Raw genomic sequence first — 22,332 nt, forward strand, 5'->3', positions numbered from 1 at the left:
CAACAACTTAGTTTGTGTCAACCCATTTCTTACAGTGCTGTGTATGCTAATGGGGGGGACCACCAAAAAAACCCTGAAGATTTGAAACAGAAGAGGGGCCAGTGTAATTAATCCCGAGAGACGATGTTGCATCCAGCTTATCAGGTAGAGGCTTGGCTGGTGGAGGCTACCATAGCATGTGCATACTTTGGCTGTTTCTTAGACAGGATCTCTGCTTGTCACCCCGTATTCCTTCACGTGGAAGAACGCCTCAGATGTCCTGGGCGGGCAACTTCGTGTCTACTCTGAGCTGCCGGAGTGCTACAGCTGGCTTGTGCTGGGCCTGAGGAACCGAAACCGTCTGCGTCGTGCGTTCTCATGTTGCTTTCTGGAAGCCCTTGAGATCTGAAAATCTGCGGGGACTTCTAGAACAGCCACAAGATTACAGATCTTGTCCAGCCCTTTAATGTCTTATTGTGCTTAATGTTTCTTTAAAACGGGTAAAGGCTCTCCACCATGGCATGCCACCCCCTCAAGATCATGCATATACTTTTGAAGGAGATTTTACTGCATTAAGAAATGCAACGTAATGAGACGGTGTGGCTGATGGCTTTTTCTGTGTATGGTCTACTGTGGTGCTATGCCTGAACAACATACAGTTGAGTGCCATTAATATTGTCCGTGTGCCGATAACAGCATCTTCAGAACTGATTTCTCAAAGACGGTTTTTAAACGCTTCCTTTTATGTATGTAGGCTGGAGTGAGTCATGCCTTGTGCTCGGTTAAACTTTCTCCTCATTGCTCAACATCAGGGATAATGACAGTGCCTGGCTTTTTACAGATCTTCATCTGGAGATCTCAAGTCACTTGATAAGTGGGGGAATGGAGGCATAAGAGGTGAAGTGATATGCCCAAAGTCACCTAGCAGGCCACAGGTAAGGCTGGAGGAGGCACCCAGTCCTGCCCTCTGCTCGCCAGGCAATGGAGACTCTGAGTTCAGATGATATTTCTTTTCACGGTTTGTGCTGTGATCGGTAGAATGAAAAAAAAAAAAAAGAAAAAAGTGTTTTTAATGTAACAGCTGCATAGTTCCATTGCCAAAACACGTATAGATAGCACATAGAAACGTATACCTACTTCGCTCATCGTTGCTGTTCCAAATAACCGATGTGAAAGTCAAGCAGCCTTCTGGGGTAATCTAGTTTAGTTCTCCGATTGTGTAGTTTGGCCTCCGTTGCCTCATCTGAGGAATATTTGGTTCTGATGTTCTCAAGTTTCATTTTGTCTTGGTTTCTAGAAAAAACACCTTGTACTCCCCTGTTTACTTGGAAGAATGTAAACAGATTTCCAATTCATCATGATGACCTACTTTCCAAAGCGCCAAGCTCGATAATTGGAGGCCTTCGTCGCCACGTCACTCGCGTACCTGGTATCGCGCTGTACTGCCACGGCCGCGCGCCCCTGACGGCGTCATGCTCGGTTGCTGGCGTGCAAGTGTCGGAAGAGCGTGCTCGAGCTGACGTCACGGGCTGTACAGGCCACGCTTTCGCGGGAGACACGGCATGTGTGTCGCTGAGAGAAAGGCTGCGGAGCGCCCTGCGGAACTGCCGGTGCTCAGAAAAAGCCCAGGGCGTCCAAATCGCCCGGCTGGGAACGGACAGGCGTTTTTACTGGCTTTTCGTTTTGGCCTGCCCATGAAGACCGAGGTCTCTTGTCACACTGCGGCAGTAGCCCAGATTGAAGCACAGGTGTGAACGCAGCCGCTCCCGCGCAAGAGTCATTGTGACGAGGGTGCTTGCTGGGGAGGCTGGGAATTTGGTCTTCAACAGCTTCAGTGTGGGAACGGTCTGCTGTGTCCTGTCAGAGTACTCCAAAGGCTTGGGAACGACAGAGGCAGGCAGGAGTCGTGTTCTGATAAGAGAGCCCCATCCAGTTACTTCAAGTAGCGCCCGCAGGCATCTTCTTTTTGGAAAAGGGTTCCAGCTTTGGTATCTGGAGTCAACAGATGCATCTCTCGTAGCCTGGTTTAGAGGAAAAAAAGAGATCAGGTGCTGCTTCTTCCCTCATGCCTGCCATGCTTAGCATTTTTTAACTGGTAAGCAGCTTCCCACTCAGAATGCAAAATTAGATCATTTTGTTTGAGTGTTGTGGTATGCTGCTTATCTCTGTGCGCTATGGAAGATGTTTAGGTATCAGCTTTGGGCTTAGCCGAGCCCCAAAAGCCGCGTGTTGTTGCGTTTGGAGTACCTGCATCCATCTCTGCCTGAAGCGCTTCCATGGATGTGAATTGCCTCCGATAGCTCCCAGCCCTCTGCGCTGCCCATATCCCTCAGGAGGGTTGTTTTGGGCGTCCTGAGATAAGAACGATCTTTCTGCTGATGTATGCAGGCAAACACGAAAGGCCGCTCTGGAGGCGAGTTAGAGCCTTTCAGGATGCTTTCCTGCGTGTGACTGTGGGCCCGTGAAGCAACTGGCAATACCCCATGTCGCTGGTGGGATGACTTCAGTGAGGATATTCCGGTTGGGAGCATCAGTGCAGTAGTAGGAAAACAAAAATTATTCTGGGGGGAAAAAAGTCAATTCATCTGCTCAATTTCTCCCACTCTACCTGAATTTTGTAGAACCCATAACCAGACCTTGCGTAAGCGGATTGCATTTCACACCTAATGTGCATAATTATACCTTGCAAACAGTTTATTAATGGATCTATAATCACAGAGTAGTTTGTATACACATAAGGCCGGTGTTTGATTATGCTGCAGCTGCCATAGATCAACGGATACACCGGCGTCTTGCTTATTGGCGTCTCGCGTGCGTGAAGTCCGGGGAGCAATGTGACACTGGTGGCACGCAGGCGTCCATCGGATACTGCTACCGAGGGGAAACCAGAGCTTTTCAAAGACATGGCAGAGCAGGGCTATAGCAACAACGATACAGACGGGGCTTGGCACTTGAAGAAAGCTCCCGTTCTCAAAAACATCGTATTCAGTCTCAGTTATCCGCGCACTGTTAAGCACAGATCGTATTTTGGAAAGGGGTCTCTTCTCGGAAATCCCTCGGAAAGCAGCGTGCCTACAAGCATTTCTATTTCCTGAGGGCGACTTGCTCGACAGCCTCCGTTCTTGTGCATCAACAGGCCGGGGTAAATCTACCGACACCTGAACCACTCTGAAAGGGTTTGCGGAGATATTGCCGAGACACCTTTAGGAAGCAGTCGCGTTTGGTTCTGCACGAGGAAAAAGGTTCTAGCTCGTTTCGGTGCGTGGGGATACAGCACTAAAAAGCGAGAAGCAAAAAAAAAAAAAACCACCAAAACAAAAAAAAGCGCTAGGTGAGCTGCAGAATTCCCAGAAGTTTGTGTCCCATCTCCAACACGATAACCTTGGCTTTCCCTCTTACATCCCCCAGCTACCACCTGCGACGCCGCTTCTGACCTACGTTGACTGTCTGGCCCATGGCCAGCGACTCTGGCCAAGCAGGGTGAATAACTGTGGAAATTACGCTCTAGCCTTTCTTGCAGCAAAGACGTTAATTTGTGTGCCTCTCCTCTGTCTAGCTAGGAACACAAATGCAAAAAAAAAAAAAAAAAAGTAGGAACTTTTCTGTCTTTAAGACCTGAGTTGCCTTATCAAGTGTTGAGGGCTCCATGGGGTAGAGAGAGGAAGGGCTGGTCCGATTTCATAAGCTTCCCTTGATGAGAAAACAGGCCTAAAAGAATTGTTTTCTCCCAGTTGTATCAGTTACGATATAAAGGAATCGCTTCCCTTCACTAAAGAAGTATTCTTCAGAGAAGACGTTCTTTTTTTTGCGCGTGAGCTTAGCGTAGAGAAGCTGGATAAGTTCAGAAGACTGATACGATACCGTGCTGCTGCGTTCCATCTCACCCCTTCTGCATCAGACCAACAGAGGCAGTGTCTGATCTGTTACAGGCTCTCCGGCAATATTGACTCACTTCATTTAAAAGAAAAACTTTGCAGTGGAGAGATGAAAACTCCAGGATGACAAACGTTAAGCAAAGAGCTGCCGTGAGGAAAGCCGTCAAGTTTGATGTTGTTTCCAATGTCTCGGAAAATATATGCCAAGGTCAAAACCCCAAACTTGCTAGGTGGTTATGTCTCCTGTTTCTTATTTTAGGGCTTTAAAACCACTCATCTTGCTTTTGACCTTGGCAACTTTTTTTTTGCAAATTGTTGTTTGGGAGAAGGCACAGGCAGTTTGGGGGGGGTGAGGAGGTGGGGACTGGGCGATGTACTAGCGAGTAGTGAAAGATTACTGGAGAGGTTAAGAGAGCGGATTTCTACCTTATGAACTTGGCAGTTCTCCTGCAGGTCTGCGCTCTTGGTATTGATCTTGCTGTAAGATGAATAGTGATATGGATTTTTTAAAAAAAAAAGTCTTATTTTGGGACCTTTAAATTGCCTGACATTCACGAGCATTTCACTTAAGGGTTGATATTAATCTAAATGAATCAAATTAATATAGAATATTTTTATATTTTCAGTCTTGGTGTACTTTCTTTTAAGATCTGGTTATTATTGAAGAAGTATTTTAAAACAGTCCGTGCTTTTAACTTCTGAATTTATGCTTGTATCTGCCTTACAGTAATGTACCAAAAAATGGGAAGATACAACTTAAACACATGTGGAGTTACTGCCTAAATCTGCAGTTCACAAATGTATTAAACTTCTCTTAGAATATTTACTCCACCTTGAAAAAAATGCTTCTACAGGTTTTTTTTTTTTATGAAGTCAGTATACAATTAGTTAAGGGATACAGACGCTTCCGTCATTTTTTTTATTAATTTGCTAGTACTTGATTCAAATCATGCCTTCTGGCTAACCTTAGCATTGCCCTCTTCCAATTTGCATGAGTACGTGTAAAGCTAAGATTGTAATACTGAGAGATTAGAAAACCTCATTTCTTTATCAAAAGATCTAATACGCTCTAATATTTTTATGTTGGCAATAGGTATCGTCGCATCCAACTGGGTTTTGGCATGTGCTGCTATCCTTACGACGCTCCAAAGCTGCTAAAAAGCTGGGGGAGTGGTTGCAGGGAAGAAATCATGAAGGTATGTATGGAGGCATGGATTTAGGGACAGGTGATGTACATCCTGCTCCGCTCCTTGATGGACCTGGCCCCCGTGTGTGAAGATGGAGAACCAGGAGCTCAGGCTGCAGCCTCGGTGCTGGCCTTTTAGCGCCTAAGTGAGGTTTTCAAGTGCCGGTGAGCCCCCGCGCGGGGTTTTTTTGCCGTAGGCCGAGGCCGGGACTTCCAAGCCGGCGGGCAGCCTTGCTGCCGAGTTTGGAGCGGCGGGAACGCGCCCCTCGCTGCTCGCGGAGCCGAGGGGCCGATGCCGCCCCGTCCCGGACGGCAGCCGGACAGCCGGGCTGGGGACTCCTTCGGCAGCGGCGGGTCCAGCTTTGGGACCGTCCTCTCGGCGAAGCCAGGCCTCCGCACCGACACCTGGGCCGGGGTCTGCCCGCGCCCGCCGGTGCGGCGCCAGCACCGTCCCTCCCCAGCGCCGCGGCCGCTTCTTCCCCAGCCGGGCGGGACGGCCGGGGCAGGTGCAGGGGGGCGGCCCGGGAGGGGCGGCCTGGTCCCCGCCGTGAGGGGACCGCACCCCGTCGCCAGCGGGGCAGGGGGGGCGGCTGCCGCCCGCCGCGGCAGGGCCGAGGCTGTTCCCCTCGAAGCAGGAAGCCGGAAACCGTCGAGACGGGCGCGTTAACGGGATGGGGGGGTGGTGGGGGAGCGAAGGGGGGGGGGGGCGGCTGCGGCGGGCGAGGAGGGGGCACCGACTCGCCCCCTCCCTCCCCTCACGCCGCTTCCCGCCTCGGGGGGGCGGCGCGCGCCCCCGCGGCGCATGCGCGGCGGCGGGGAGTTGTGAATGGTGCGGCTGTTCGGCCGGAGTTTACGAGCCGGGGAGGAAGTGGGGGGGGGGGGGGGGGGGAGAGCGCGGGGGGGGGCGGGAGCGGGCTCCGGCGGCGGCCGCTGTGCGCGCGCGGCGGAGGGAGGAGGCGGCGGCGGAGGGAGGGGGGCGCCGCCGGCGGCGGGGGCTAACAAAGGGCGAGGCGAGCGCTGGGGCTGGGGCAGCGCGGGGCGGGCGGCGGCGGCGGCCCCACCACCATGCCGCGGGTTGTCCCCGACCAGCGGAGCAAGTTCGAGAACGAGGAGTTCTTCAGGAAGCTGAGCCGCGAGTGCGAGGTGAGGCGGCGGCGGGCGCCCCGCCGCCCTCCCGCCGCGGGGAAAGTTGCCGCGGAGGGGAGCCGCCGCCGCGGCGGGGGAGCGAGCCCGGCGGCGCGGGGAGGCGCAGTCTGTGCGCTCCGCTGCCCCCTTATCGCCGGGACTGGCCCCTCCTGATTTGCGCGCCCTGTTCCCCGCAGATTAAGTACACCGGCTTCAGGGACCGGCCGCACGAGGAGAGGCAGGCCCGCTTCCAGAACGCCTGTCGCGACGGCCGCTCCGAGATCGTAAGTGGCGCCGGGCCGCGCCGGGGCCGCCGCGGGCGGGACAGCGGCCGGGCCGCGCCGCGCCCGCCGGCGCCCACCCAGCCGCCCGCCCCTCGGTATCGATTTATTTTTTACAAAATTAAAAGTTCCTCGGAGCTGGGGGAACGCCTCCAAGTACCGGAGCGGACGCGCCCGGCGGCGGGAGCGCGGCGTTGGCCGCGCCGCCGAGTTTCCCGGGGTGGGGAAAGAAATAGTAAAAAAAAAAAAAAATATCAAATAAGCGAACTACCTCTGCCGCCTCTCGGGCGCCGAGGGAGAGGGGGCTGTCGTGAAAAGGCGAGGTCCCTTCCCCCTCCGCGGAGTGCCTTTTGGGCGGGAGCGGCCGGAGGACGCCGGGGCGGGGGCGGCGCTGGGCCCGCCGGGCTCCGGGCGCGGGGCTGGGAGCTCGCCCCGTTCTTCCTTTTTCCCGGGAACGGTGGCTTTCGGAAATGAGTAAAATCGTTCAGATAGGCGCTAGCTAAAAGTCTCGAATGAGCCGCTCTGATGCGTTTGTTAACTAAGTCAAATGCTTCTAAAATCAGGCTCTGAAACTCGCAGCTTCAGCCCCGTTTTTCCCGTTCATTAAGGTTAGTTACAGACTACTCCCGAGTGAAGAAGTGAGGTGAAGTGTGGCTCGGAGCAGTCAAGAGCCGACTAGTTATTTCCTGGTTTGATTTCTGCTATATGTGCCGTCTGTAGGAGCAGTACCTCACAGCATTGTTGTTGGGTCCTTAACTCTTCGCTGTTCTTAAAATGCAGAAGTAACCGCTTTTTCATTTACAGTAGACGATGAGAGGTGAGGTAAAAATTCCCTTCCCGTAGAAAATCACCTCTGCTTTCACCAGGTTTGGTCCACGATGATTCTTGAATTTCACATGGTATAGGTATTGCTAAGCAGTTCACAAAGAAATTATTCTTGCGCACACCCCAGCAAATATAATGGAGTACCAGTGACTGCAACTGATCTTGTCCATTCGTGAGTCAAAGGATAAACACGGTTATCTTTTACTGAATAACTTTATTTTGGCTGACTCTTATCCCTGCTTGTTACCTGTGGCCTTAGAACCTGTAATGTTATTTTGTCAGAGGCCCCCTGTAGTCCGTCTCTTAATTTTACTTTTTGGGGTTTTTTTTTTAACATTAATTTTTCATTGCACGTGTTTGCTTCCTTTAAAAAAGTCACCAGGGGAACAATGGGTAGGTAAGGAAAACATCGTTTCCTAGCATTTGAAGTTCCTGAACAGGTGAAAGTGCATACTATACCCGAGTCCTTCCCTAAAAATAATAAAAAATGGACACGTAGCTTATAAACCAGCTTTCTAATGCAGCCTGTGCGGTTATTTACATAAATGGGAAATCACTGTAGCTTCACCTTTGTACTTCTAAGCCTGCTGCTCTCTTTCTCTGCCAGAACTTCATCCCCTGGAAGCAACCAGCGATGCCTGTTCTATGTATTTTTACTTCTACTTAATTATAAAACGGCCTCTAAATTTCTTGGTCTGAAACATCTGGTTTTGTTTTGTGAACAGCGCACAAGTAGTCAGGTTTATTTAGAAATGTAGTGTGTGTAATGACTGATGTTAAAAAGAGCTAGCAATTTTACTTTTTTTTTTTTTCAGTCTTGAACGTTTTTCCAGACATCAAAGATTTATTCTTTTATCTGCAAAGGGAGCCTTTGCAAATGATCTTACATATTTTTAAGCAGGCAAAAAAACCCAAAGAACAGCTTAGGGATTTAATGTAGAACTGGCAGTAGGTTGTTGGTTACTTCTGTCAAGTAACTCTTGAATGACGAAAATAATTACCAGTATTACTGAGAAAGTAACTGTGAAATATTAAATAAGATTTTGGGTGTACTGGTACAGCTTTGATAACTTGAAAATAGCTTTAGATGTTCAGTTTGTTTTGGGAGACTTCCCAACTATCTTATTTGTTTGGATGGTTCCTTGTATTTACATTGTCTACATGTGGGTCAGATCACCAGGTAGTGCAAAATTTGAGGCATTGTGTGTGTGATAGCATTTCAGACTGAGCTTTAAAGGGCTCTGTATAGAATATTATAATTTTCTTACTTTCAAGTTGAAGAGCAAACTAGTGGTTTGATTTTTTTTTTTTTTTTTACTTTTTTATTTTTTAAAATCTGCTTGTTGCTAGCAGAAAATTGTTGGGTTCAGCATAGTCCTGTCTTACTACGAAGACTGTTCTTGAGTTTTTTTCAGTATTGACCTATGATTTTGATTTGAGAAGCACGTGGGTGTTTTAGTTGGACAGTTTTATCTGTTGAAAGGGAGGGAACAGGCTTCAAAAATCCAGAGGATAAATGCCTACATAGCTTTTAAAGTAGCCTTACGGTTTAAATGCTGGCTGCGTGACTCCATGAGGATGTGGGAATTTGCGTACTTTCGTTTTCTTCCTTTCTCTGATACTTTTCCCATGGTTTTTCATGGCCCTCTAGCACAAGTTGGGGGGTGGAAGCAGGGAGGCGTGGGCACTTCGCTCCGTCTCCCAGGAGGCCAGTTCTGGTCCTTGTCACCCGCTATCCTTGGGGGCCCGTGGAAACCGGAGCGGTCCGGGGGGCTGCGGTGGTCAGCTGGCTTACACTCAAAGGTCTCGCTCCTCGGCGTTCCGAGTGTATGAATCGAGGAGTATAAAACACGTTATTTGCTAAAGATGCTCGGCGGTGGGAGGGTACTTTGTGAACAGACTAAGTGGTGATGAGTTACCAGTCAAAAATATTTGGAGACAGGTACAGTTTTTGTGTTGATGTGTAAATAGAATCACTTAGAAAAGCCAAGGGATAATACAAGCTGATAGTGTATATATATATACAAAATACAATGCAGTAACAGTCAGCCTGATACCGATGGGCTGCAGCCCTCGCAGTTTTGATGCTTCCTATTTGTGCAAGCGTATCCTGATGGAAGCTTCTGTTACACTGATTGAAATGTTTGTCTTTGCCTGTTGTAGGGTAAGCAAATATTGATGTACCGGTACAATATTCCCCCCTCCCACCCCAGTATTAGGAGGACCGATTTGTCAATTAATGACATTGAGAATGTGCTTACCAGGAGATTTAAAAAAAAAAAAAAAAAAATTAAAAAATCTGCTTTTAAGGATAGTCTGGGATGGAACCTGATTGCAGAGCAGTAGTGTCCCTTGGCGGAAAGGAGAAAGTCAAGACAAAGCACTTCTACTTTCAAAATGGGAGGCATTAATCCTGTGACAGACAGCGCTGCAGTACGTGAGCAGAACTATCTTAAATAACCTGCAGAGCTGTTGTGTCACAGGTAGCAGTACGGTTATACCATCGAGTTGCTGAATTCTGGGTTGCTTGAAAGGAATCTGCTTGTCAGGAAATTCCAACTATTGGAATAGTATTCGTATAGCTTTTAAGAGAAACTGTATTCTGGATTAATGACCGTTTAAATCTAAGTGATCATGGTAATCAATACAGTTATTTGATTGCAGCAAATTACGTTTAACCCTGGGATTTTGAGTAGAGTTGTATTCTGAGAGCATGTTGAAAGTATTCGCATGCTTACAGGGCACGCTCGCACGTACCAGAGAAGGGTGTAAATACTGTGCATCCGACTTCTACTTGCAGAAATAATTTTTCTATTTCATGTCTGCGAAATGACATGCTCTTCATGGCTTGGAGTTGATAAGGTATGCAAATAAAGACAGAGAGTTTACAAAGAAAACTGACTCTTATTTTCATTTGAAACCTTAGAAAATTATTTACTTGAAAGCAAGGTAGGCTTTTTTGAATACAGTTAAGTCGGTCCCTTTAATGATTTTACAAAGGGCTGCAGCTGAGAACAATTCCTACAGTTCTATTCTCACTCACGCAGCATCTGCTGATTTGGATTTCACTGGCATCTTAATGTGGCAAGAGGACTTTGCCCCGTGAAGTTTAATTGAGCTGTGTATTGATGCTGCTCGCCTGTAGAGGATAAAATGGGAATATTTACATTTCAGTTCAGACAAGTGTTTATCTAGGTACAAGTAGATTGTGAAAGGAAACGAGTCCTTTTCCTTCAAAACCAGTTGTCCCTAGTAACAGGTCTCAGGAGTTCATTTTTCTTCAGCAGTACTTCTTTTAGAGATATGCAAGCTCGTTAGAAAGCGTGGGCAATTTTTAATGTTGCAGGTACCAAGTTGGTGCAGGGTATCCAGACAGAGCTGAAAGGACAGATTCTAATGTCAGCAAAACTGATTTGAAAGAAGTATTGATTCCATGTTGTATTTTATACCCGAAGCAGCCAATGGCAAATGTTGTCAAAATGGAATCAGATGTTTGTAACTTAATACTTAAGAAAAATGATGAGTGCATGTTTTTGACTTTAAGTATTCTCTATGCTGCCTGGCTTAAGACATAAACTGATGTAAAAATAAATGACTGCCTGCATAATTTATGTAATGTCTTGCTCCCTGATCCTGTTTGTATTGATTTTTCTAAAAGGCTTTTGTGGCCACAGGAACCAATCTGTCTCTCCAGTTTTTTCCGGCCAGCTGGCAGGGAGAGCAGCGACAGACACCGACCCGGGAATATGTCGACTTTGAAAGAGAAGGAGGCAAGGTAAGAAGGAAACGGTTGCGACTGAAAGAAATTTTTATGTTGTCCTGATTAACTAGCAAGGACCGTCTGTACAATGTGAAATTACTAAAGCTTCACATCTCGGTGCGAGTAGGTAGTCGCAAGAGTAGAACTGGAAGCTGGTAGGATAAAATCTGGTATCGCTTTGTTTTAGGGCGTGTTGATGTTTCTGGGGGGAAACACGTGGGCAGTACCGCTGGCTTTTTATTATTTTGAAGAACACAACTGTCATGCTGTGATAAAATTTTGGGGAACAATTTAAATCTGGTGGTGGGTGGGTGCTTCTGAAGTGGTTCAGAAATTCAGACTTTGGCCAGTGAATTGTGGTAGACTAATGAAAATTTGCACTTCGACACTTCGAACTTCATTGGTTCTTAGGCTGCCAGTTGATCCGGCAAGCTCTCAGTTTCGCTGTGAGCTAGAAGGCAGAAGAAGCATCGCTTTCAGAATTGATTTCTGGTTTTTTTTGTTTGTTTGTTTGTTTTGGTTTTTGTTTTTTTTTTTTCCCTGAGGTGGTTGTCCAGTAGACTGATATTGAAAGCTAGAATTCCCTAATGACAGTGATGGTTACTGTGAAGCTGTATTAGATTTAAAGTCAGAAGCCTTGCTTAGTCTCATCAGAATAAAGTTACTGAAATGACTTAACAGCTGGTTTTGTTTTACAGAAAAAAACGTACCTTTTAAAATGCAGATGCTGCCTCTTATCTGTGCTACTGTAGATGCTTTGGGAGTGATCCAAAGATCACTGAATTCAGTAGGAGACTTTCTGCAGACCTCAGTAGGTTTGGACCAGCACATAAGCTGCCAGAGCCTTTCAGTTTCAGGCCAACTTCTGTATAGTTTTGGGGTTTTTTTTTACTTTAAAGATTATTAGTATATTACAAAATTCTTGCTTTTGCCTAAAATTTTTTTTACCCTCTCTTGTAACAAGTAACAGCTAATGCTACCAAACCTACCAGGCTGGAGGAAATATTTTCGGCATATTCAGGTTTAATGGGCATATTGGGTCTTTTGAACGTGGCTAGGTGGAAGGTAAGTATTTCCTATAGTGGGAAAACTTGATTGGAAGAAAAAAAAAAAAAATTCCTGAGGGCAGATATAGTATTTGGAATTCAAGTTAATGAGTTTTTTTGGAAAAAATTGTTTTTCATTTAGTCCTGTGAGGCTTGCACAAGTTTGACAAATGGGGGGAGAAGGAGTGAAGTTGGCTATGCTGGGTACTGGCTGCTTTGCTAAGGAAACTGAATTGAATCTGGCTCTTATTGAAAAATATTGATTCTGGCTCACAATTGAATGAGGAATTTTTCTTGTAATGTGTAAGAAGACTGAAGTCTCTCTTCTTGCCAGTTCAAAACTAATTTTATTTACTCCCATGATTTTTTTAACTTTGTTTTCTCTGAATGAATTCTTAAAGTACTGAACTACTTCATCCATTTTCTTGTGTTGTCTTAATCATGTAAGAGCGTGGTAGATACGCTGTGCATTAAAATAGAACATGAGCCTCATTAATGAATGCCACTCCCTGTTTTATGTGTGTTTACAGTAAATTCTAGAGTGCTTCACTAAAGCCTTTAGAAGAATTCAGCTGAATGAGGCTAGAGGTGGCCAAACTAATAAATGGGAATAGTGTTGTGCTGTGGTACGAACGGATCACAAATTCACCCTTGTAATTGAACTTTGCTGGTGTAAATCGCTTCCGAATGCAGGCTTGCTCTGCGCAGAATTAAACTTGCCCGAGAGTAAGCCACTCCCGTAACTTCAGAGGAGAAAGCAGAATGGGGGAGTTTCTTAACGTTATCAACAGAAACAGTTAAGTGCTTCGTGTGAGTTGTCTGAGATTTTTGCCCTCCGTAGACTTTTGTCGTTCGGTTTTATTAAGAACTTCTTTCATAGGCTTCAGCAGTCCCTTAACACCATGTGATTTTTTTGTAGCTCTGCGCAGCGTTGTTTTATGAGCTTTGATTCTTGAGGCAGTGCATAATGTGTGTTTGTTCATCGCTGGATTTAAGCCAGCAAGGCATGTTTTTAATTACCGGAGTAAAAAAAGGCTGTGGGGGGAGCCATCAGTTAATTATTATTTTAGGCATTAGTTCGAGATCTAGAATGTAGATAAGCTTACCAACACTAGAATATTTTTATTCTGGAATTCTGCTTCGGTGTTTGGCTAAGCAAATGATGGCCCAAAATAGTTCATCCGGAGTTGAAGTATGTCGCTGCTGTGCCTAAGCAGTTTTGTACGCCGATCGACAGAGACACCCGCGCAGCATCCACTAGAACTGCGTCTTAAACGGTTGAATGCGAGAAAGAGCAACACCCTTCTGAATCCGTATGAAAGTCGGGATTCTGTGAATATCCGCTTCATCGGCTTGAGGTTTTACACCCTGGTACTCCTTAACTGAGGGGTTTTTCCTGTGCTTAACTTGCCCTTTAGTGTGATGCGTCTGATGTTCACGGTGGGTGCGTGAGCCTCTGGGGGATGCCCAGTCTTCATGGATTCAAGAGTTGGCTGGCTAAGTGTTCACTTAATGTTTCTACTCCTTTTAAGCTCAAGCTTAACTTTTTTGTTGAGATAGTCTTAACATTCTGTGCTGTCTTTGACCTGTAGCAAATTGAATTGTGTATTTGAGCAATTTTTCAGGTTTGTCATAGAAGAAGGAAAAGTAGCACTAAAAGTACGTCCCTAGAGTGAAAAATGGTGGATTTCACTGGGATTTTGGGGGTGTGTCGAATTTGGTGTGTGTCCTGTTTCTGGATATCCAAACCATACCAAGGCTTCCTGACCCTTCGTGTCGTCAACTAATGTCCAGTATGTTTGTTTTGTTTTTTGTTTTTTTTTAAAGAATAAATGAATAGATATTGTTAAGAAATTCGGAGTGAGGCAGTGTAGTAGTGTAATGCATTGTCTGAAATCTCACATAATTGAACCCTGGAACGAAGTGGAGAGCTTTATTTTCACCTTGGTTCTTTGGTATCGTTAATTACTTGGACTAGTTCTATTGTGCTTAATCAAGTTCTTTAATTTTTATTGCGGTTTTATGCTGATCCCGTATGAACTTCAGGCTCAACTCTGTGTGTGCGGACTTCAGTGCTGCTTAAAATCTAATTTTATTGAAGGTCCCCTCATTTTGTTAAGAACTGTGTGATCAACTTTCTTTGCGTGATTCACTTTGTATACTTTTTACAGTAAGATAAAACGTCCCCGGTTTTAATTTGTTATTTGAGGTGTTTATATAGCTCCGGTCTTTCTTACCTGAAAGAACGCTGGTTCTTGGATAATTCTTTTTTTATTGTTCGAACACCAGTTGCTACACTACCCGGATGAAGTGTGTGAGGTTGTTTTACTTCCCCTCCACGATACTCCTCTCCACCTCGTCTCTAAGGCAGTTGAACTTCCTTCCTGCTGCTCTTCGGCGGCGGCTCGTACGCCAGAACCCTCGACGCGGGCGTATTCCAGCGTATCGCCCTCTGAACTCCGTGGCTCTGGAGGAAGGCACGTCAGGCGTGATTTGAATTGGTTCACAGTGCTTGGTATGCCACTTGTGTGATGTAGCTAGGATTTCTGCTCCTTACACCATTAACTTTGTTCTAGCCGTAACTCAAAGAGTACCAGAGTTCGGTTTTCTTTCTGAAGATGCCGAGTTTGTACTCGTGCGTGTTTTTTCTGTCCTAACTAGGATATTTTATTTGGCTGTAAGTTGACGTTAAGTGCTTGGATGAATCTAAAAAGCTGAGAATCTCTGTTGTGCTGCAGACATTACAGCAGTAATAGAAATGTAATGAGAAGGAAGGGTGCTGTATTTGAATAAAAACTGTATTTAAATGGCAGCCAACAGCACCAGTTTTCCACTTGCGTCCTCTTTTCTCGCTGGAGGTTTGATAGATAGGGCTTGTGCCCGAGTGAACCTTTTCTTCTCTGACTTGAGCAACAAAATTTCATAGATTATTGGGATGGCGTATTGGCTGCTCTGTTTTCTGGGCAAACACGATTTCCAGTGAAACGCAGGATCACAGTGTACCCAGTGGAATTTGCTTGGAAAGTGAAGGCTTAATTTATGAGAAATATCTGAATATCAGTGCTAACCTGTATTTTTACTTTACCAAAGAAAGTTTTACTTTCTTTGGTTCCCATCACTTTCTGAAGAATTTAGACGAAACGTTAATTCATTCAGAGTTGGAGTAGCAGCTTTCTGTTTTCTTTAGGTACCCTTACCTTTTAAAAGTCAGTAAGGGTGTCTGGGAAACTGACCTACAGTTTCGGCTCTCATTTTACCCTCCTTATAGTGCTGAAGAGCCATATTCCTTAAGTTCCTGTATTTTCAGTCCAGCACTACTGGGGGATTCTGCGTTGTCACCATCTAAAACGTTCTCGCAGTTAGCAGTTACTTGCATGTGTTCCCTGCAATCCACTGAGTCTGTGGACAAAAAAGATTTGAGTTTTTAACTTTTTTCCAGATCAGTAGGAAAGGATGTCCGGTGTTAGGGATTTAGGGGCGGGGGGAAAGTTATGCTAGAGCCATAATATTAATTAAAGATCAGAACTGTGGGTCTGACACCACACAGGGCAAGCCATCTCAGCCAGTTACCGCGACTTCATCCTTCTATTTGTCTGTAGTCATTTAATGCTCCTTCAAGTTGTTGTGAAGGTCTCTATTTAAAGGACTTCGGAGGCAGCGCTACGCCCCTGAAGAGTTGGCCATCACCTAACAAAAGTTTACAGAGCTCTTTGTACGTGGCAGAGGCACATGGACATGTAAGATGTAACTCGGTTAAAAAAAAAAAAAACCTGGCAAGCGTCAGCCTTTTAAGTGGTACCAGCACGTTCTTCGTAGGTCGCCCCTTAATACGTGAGGGCACTTGGTGGGGACATCTTGTTTCCCAGGAGGTGTCCCGCTCATAAAGACTTTCCCTTGCAGAGCAGTCTTGTTGCTTGCAGGTCAGAGCTTGAGCTGAGGTTCATTGCGTAGCTCCCTACAGTCCTTGGCTGATTTTTAGGCACTGGTGGGTATTTTTGGGGTCAGATTTTCATCATGTTCATCTGCTGTCCTCTCCCTTTGTGCTAGCAGAATGATGCAGAATTCGTTCATTTACTTCAGGCTTAGTTTCCGTTTACTTCAGGAATATGGAAGAGGGAAGATCTGACTGGTGCCTGTCCTCAGAGCTGGTGCTTTTCCTGAGCACCCATAAACAACTGTCCATCCTCCTAGTTGGGTCTGCCTGGTGACCCCACAACCCCAAAACACTGGTGACCTGGGGAGTGTCTTCTGTGGAGAGCGGCTGGTGGTCACTGGAGGCACATTGGCTGTGGAACTGGCTGCGTGCTGGGACCCCTTGAGGTGCTTTGCCTGCTTCAGCCCAGGTCACCGTCACTCCTTTTTATCTCTCTCAGGCTTTTTCTGTAAGCTTTAAACACGAAAGTCAGCGTGCGGTTATTCTGACGGCGGATAGAAGGGTTTGGTGGCGTATCCAGTTTGTAGGCAGCCTGGCTAAATGGCTTAATTTTTTTCTTGGAGTTACATGGTGGGAGTCCTGCAAGGGCTTGGTGGATGAGAAGAATCTGCTTTCCTGGGTGGTCCCCTCGATCAGTTTTCATCCAGGATCATCTACATGGGTTGGGTAAAGTACTAGTTTTCCATAGATGCATGTGATTCTAGATTTTATTATTACGTTTGTGCTTAAGAGTCTTCTATTTAGCAAAGACTGCTCAGTTTTTCTCCCCCCACCCCGGTCATTTCTTTCTTTATGCTCCTGTACCATTTTTGCTTTAGAGGAGAGTGAAACTTCTACGTGTTTGCCTAGGTACTTTGAGGTGTTACTCATTACGACCTGCAGTCGCACGGGGGAGAGCTAATTAATTGGAACTCCGTTTGAAGCCGGGGCAGTCGTCGTGTATCCTTGTGTATTCACGTTCCCTCCGAATTGGGAGATGCCTCTATCTGATCCGGTTTACACGCTGCCAGCCGTTAGGAACTTGGGTTTTGGGGAGAGAAGTCTGTCGGGCTGTCGTCGCCGAGGGGTGACTTGCCGCAGGGTGCCCGCCGCTCCCCGAGCCTCAGTCACCCCAGGCGTCTCGTGTGACCGGCGTCCACGGCCTTTTCCCTGGAACCCGTCCGCTCCCCCCATCCTCCGAACGCTCCTCTTACCGCACGCAGCCGTGGTCCCGCGTCGCGGCGCGTGGGGTGACCGCTTTCGAGCGGCACTCGCGGCGGGGCTGTGCCGTGTGTCATGCCCGCCCATCGACGCTTTCTGTAGGTCCCAGGTACTTCAGATCTGCCATCAGTAAACCTGCTTTTGATTAGCTTTTATTACATGTTGTAGGAGAGCGGTCGTTGGGTCATATTTTGCACGTTACCTTGAACTTTCTCCAGTGGTCTGAACGCACCCCTTGGAGTTGTATAGACAAGACTTCATACTTACTCATACCATCACCCTAAATTTTCCCAGAAGAGGAACAAAACCAGAGTTGGGGAGCTAAATTCTGCGTTTAGGGGCCCGCTGTATGTAAGGACAGATGAGTGCTGTGTGGCTGAAAGCAGTACTCGAGATCTCTGCAGATGCTGGAAGAAGTCCAGACATTGGGATTGTTGAATCTTCTTGCTTGCGTATCAGTCTCCACTTACTAAGCGAAGTTGTTAACATTATGCTTCTCTGATCTTCTTATAAATGAATGAGAAAAGTAAGAGCGTTGCTGTTGGAGGATGTCTGTTTCTTTGTGAAAAATCACTTAATGCTTCATATTAAAAAAAAAAAAATTCAATAAGATGATGAAACATTTGCTACAAGAAACTGTCATTTTTCTGGAAGTTACTGAAATGTTTCTTCAAGCTTTATTGTCCAAAGTACAAGTAACGAAATGAGCTAATTAGCTTGCATAATTACATACTTGATGTTTAACAAGTTGGCCTGGTGAAATATGTACTGTGACAATAATACGGAAAGAAATGAGGACTCTTGCACAAGACTGCTATTCCAAGAACATGAGTGCTAATGAAAGGATCATTTTTTGGGGAATAGCTGATGCTGCAGATGTTTTTTCTAAGCAGAAAGTCTATGTGTTTTCTGTTACAGTAATATTTGGACTTGTATATGAGATCCAGATTGTAGGTACGTGAGGAGTCTGTGCAGAACTTCTGCCTTCTTTCTGTATTTATGGTACTTTGCTTAAACGGTTGCAGGCAGCAGCTTTATGCTGTGGGACTTTTGGGTGTGCAATTCATTTTATCTGTTCGTATCGGTATAAATATAGAAGATAAAACCTCTGGAAGGTGACAGAGTTCTTAAACCTGACATAAATTTTACAGTGAGGGTCATTAAACTTACATTTCCTATTGAAATACAGTGACTGAGGGCAAAGTGTTGTCTGTTGGATATTTGAAATACTTTTTAGGTCTGAAATCTAGGGAAGAAAGCAGCTGTGGAAGACTGGGTGGGGGCTTTTATGTCCTGATGGAATATCTCTTGATGGCAGTTGAGGAGTAGCTGACATTGTTTGACAAAACAGATTAGAGGTGAGAAGAAGAAATTTTTAGCTTCTTTTCAGCCAATGTATTCCTTTACCCCCCAAAAAAAAAAAGATTAAATAAAGGGAAAAGGTTGCATTCTTCCGTAACGGCAATATTGGACTTTTTCTTTTTGTAAAAGTGATATAAGCCTAACGAGTGCCTAAGAATAGGAAAACTAAGGTGAGAAGGCATCTAGACAAAGTAACACAACTATAGCGGTGTATTTTTCTCAGGCTACTAAAGAGCATTTGGGGGTATCTTTATAAAGCTTGCATCCTTCTCTTGATTTTTTTTTTTTTTTTTTTTTAAATACGTGTATTTAATATATCGAGGGCAAGCATTTTCCCTTGGCAGAGGGCCAGTGGGCAAGCATCTCCTGTGCAGATGCCTCCAACTAGGGCAATCGGCGTGCAGTAGCCTGCGGCGTGATTGCGCAACCTGGTGGGTTTTCCTCGCGGGAAGCCCTCAGGATTTTAGTTGTAGCAAACCAGAAAGCCGTCGTTTCTGGTCGCTTCAAAAGATCTTAACGACAGCTTGTTCATGAAACGTGCGGGGTGGTACTTCCTGAGAAAGCATTCAGAGAAGCGGTATGAAATTTTTTTTTTTTTTTAACCTCTATTCTGATACCTGGAACTTGAGAATCCGACTTTTGAGGAAGTATAGCTTATGTCAGCTATAAATTTTTTTCAGCTTCAAGAAAACGAATCAGTAGGTGGTTCATAGGGAATGAAAATAAGTAGTGCATGAGAATTTAAATCTGTTCCCCTCTCCCAGAGAGGTTCTGTCCTTTCCTGGTCTTGTGGTAGGAGAATCCTTGTTGCATTTTGGCTAACCGAAGCTGTACTTACATTATTCACTATATATAACTATGTCGATTTTTTTCAGGATTTTGCTGTTTGGAGAACTTGGTATTAAACATACATCTGAACGTGCTAGTTACTCTCTTAAAAAAAATTCACAGCCGTTGCTGATGAGGTTTCTCTGGAGGAGCTGATAGTTTTCCACGGAATAGTTACGACACTATGAAATTCTACTGTGTGACAAAAGCGAAGTAGTTGTTACGGTAAACAAAAGACAAAAAATTACTAACTCGCATTATGTTAAGGCTCGGTCCCGTACTACTTGTTGAATATACGTTCCTGCAGTTTTTCCAGCTTGAATCCTACTTAAGTGGGAAGGGTGAGGCTGCCAAAAGTACTCAAGGACATAATAAAAGCCAAAGGGCAGAAGAGGCAACTTTTCTTGCCCCTCTCCTGCTCGGGTCAGTTCCTGGATGGCTTTTATTAGTTGCTTGCCCATGTTGTCCAAATCAGGTGCCTTCTAGTGAAGTATACTTGCATTACACATTTCAAATTTCCAGTTAAAAAACCAGAGGTTTAGTAGGGCTATTTGCTCACAGGTAGCATGGTGCGTAAATGACGTGTTTTAGATAAACCTCTCTTTCTAACCCTCTATCGGAGTTCCTAGTTATAACTGCTTTTTGCTGTGCTATTTTCTGAAAGCTTGAAAAGGACGAGTTTCCCAACCGATTTTGAAGTTTCTGTCTGGAAAATATATTCTGTCAGCGTGGCAGAGGACAGCGCACGTCCTCGTTAGTTAACTGGTTTTGTGAGCACAAGCCTTCGTCAGTTGTGGGCATGCATACTTGCAGCAGCAGTCTTTTGCTGCAAAAACATTATTCTTTTCAAACGTTACCAGAAAAATTCGGGCTCTTTTAATGCATGCTGTTTTCAGGAGAGTAGATCTAAAATCCAGCCGTTGTCTTCATCTAGCATCTAGTGGTAAAGATGTACTGATAAGAGACCCTGTAGAGTTTCGCAGGGGAAAACCCCAGCGTGTATTTGCCTTCCAGATTATCCTGATGTTCTGCTCGTTGCATTTTTGTTGATTCTCAGTTCCAGCTACGGGGTTGGTTTTGTGTTGTTGAAGGCCGATGGAGTGAGGCTGAGCACGAGAGGCTGCAAAACCAAGAAGCTACCTACTTTTTGCTTTGTATTAGGGGTTTTTTGGTGGTTTTGGTCAAGTGTAGTGTATGTTTCCTGCTCAGTCCAGCAGTTGCAATAACTCGGAACTGTGTCTGGAGACTTATTTGTTATTAAATGATGAGTATAATTTCTGTGCAGCAGCATTTTAGTGTTTTTGCTCTGTTAACTTCTAAGCGTAAGTACTGACCGGTGATCTTAACGCTGTAGTCTCCAGATTTTAATCGCATTTGTTCTGACATCCTTAATGCTTCATATCTGTTCGTAGTTATAGACTTGTTTTTTAGTTAGCTGAAAATAGTAACCTGCATAATTTAACGAAACATTGATCTGCTTTGGGAAAGGAGTCATGACTGCATAGTTGAGCTAACTTCACAGAAAAAAAAAACAACCACCAAAAACCCATAAAAATACCAGGTTTTCTAAAAGTGACTTGTAAATTCTGTCTCTCCCATAAAGTGAGGAATATTTTTCTGCTGTTCTTTGTTGAGGTTTGAGAAACCAAAACAAAAAGCATCACTGTAGTATTTCAGTAATACAGAAAGCATTTTGAGAGGGGGTTTGTCACAGCTCTGATACTACTTAAAAAGACATTTTTAATGTGAGTCCATACATAGTTTTGTTTTCTGCATAGAATTGTAAAAAAGGATCGTGCTGCGTCTGAATTTTATCTAGATAGGCATTTTCCGAAACTTTAGTTTTATTGGTAATAAAACCAGGTGATTTATGTAAGCATACTTAAAAATTGGCTGAAGTACGTAATACCAGACCATCGGGTTTTGCTGTGAAGTTGAAAATCGTAGCAGGTATTTTCTGAGGCCGTTTTCCAGTCGTGAGTCGGAGTGCGTTCTTTCCTGAGGGAATACACTCAGGGAATGCTGTCGCTTGTTATCCAAACACCTTCTGCTATCATTGGAGAGCTAAAATAGGCTTTTGTGTTGTTGGTGTTCTTGAATGGAACTTGTGGCACAAGTTTTTTTTGAGATTCCTCCCCACCCCCCTTGGCAGTGAAATGCCCAAGCTGATATTTCAAGCTGTATCTTGAATCGCCTTTGACATTAGCATGTATATATAGGCATCTCTAAATTCATAGGTTTCGGGGGTGGGGGGAATGCATTTCAGAGTCTAAAAAACTTGTACTTGAAATAAAATAAAAATGTATTCCCCTGACTCCTGGATTTCGCAAGCACAGCATTTTGATGAAGGTCAGACTAAATTAAAAATCTTTCTGAGAAATTAAATCATAGTTGCAACTTTTCTAATACACTTTAAGCTTTAAATTTATCTTAATAAGCTCTAGTATGCAGAAGCAGAATGAACAAGGGCTATACTGCTCTAAAGGTGGAGGGGGAGAGTACAGGGGTTTAAAATCTTTAACAACAATTTCAACTGCTTATGTACATCAGCCCCCTGCAAATAATAGTTGAATGAGTTATCCCTGAGTTATTACTTGTTGCTATGAAAATTCTAGTACAGGCTGTTAGCGATTCATGGGATATTTTGTATTTCAGCAAAGTCTTTTCTTTGAGGTATTTTGTTCCTCACAGTTGGCGAGTTTGTATTTCCGCTGCTTTTTGTGATGGTAAAACATTGTCGTATGAAAGACTGTGCCTACAACTCTTTATTTTCTTCTTTTTTTTTCTTTCCCCCCGCTAAGCGTAACAGTCCAGGCTGAGACTCCCGCACGCGTACTGTTCCGTTCTCTCAAATTTTAGCCAAGCCTTGTTTCCATGCCGTGGCAGCTGCGTCGAGGTGCAGCCTTCGAAATAACTTGGAAAACATTTTCT

At 45.1% G+C, this 22,332-nt stretch overlaps 1 protein-coding gene across 3 annotated transcripts in view; it reads left to right on the forward strand.

The window, feature by feature from the left end:
* Positions 1-6,105: 6,105 nt before the first annotated feature.
* CBFB (core-binding factor subunit beta) overlaps positions 6,106-22,332 on the forward strand; it is a gene marked incomplete at both ends in the record, with an annotated part of 41,239 nt that continues 25,012 nt past the window's right edge. For 2 of the 3 annotated variants that reach the window (XM_082005927.1, XM_082005928.1), the window contains 3 exons: positions 6,106-6,183; positions 6,363-6,449; positions 10,930-11,046. In XM_082005927.1, the coding sequence (XP_081862053.1) occupies positions 6,106-6,183; positions 6,363-6,449; positions 10,930-11,046 (282 nt within the window). The remainder of the gene's footprint in view (positions 6,184-6,362; positions 6,450-10,929; positions 11,047-22,332) is intronic. The other variant, XM_082005929.1, reaches the window with a different exon arrangement.

The sequence above is a fragment of the Phaethon aethereus genome, assembly GCF_964289735.1.
Source record: "Phaethon aethereus genome assembly, chromosome: 13".
In the NCBI taxonomy this organism is placed as follows: domain Eukaryota; kingdom Metazoa; phylum Chordata; class Aves; order Phaethontiformes; family Phaethontidae; genus Phaethon; species Phaethon aethereus.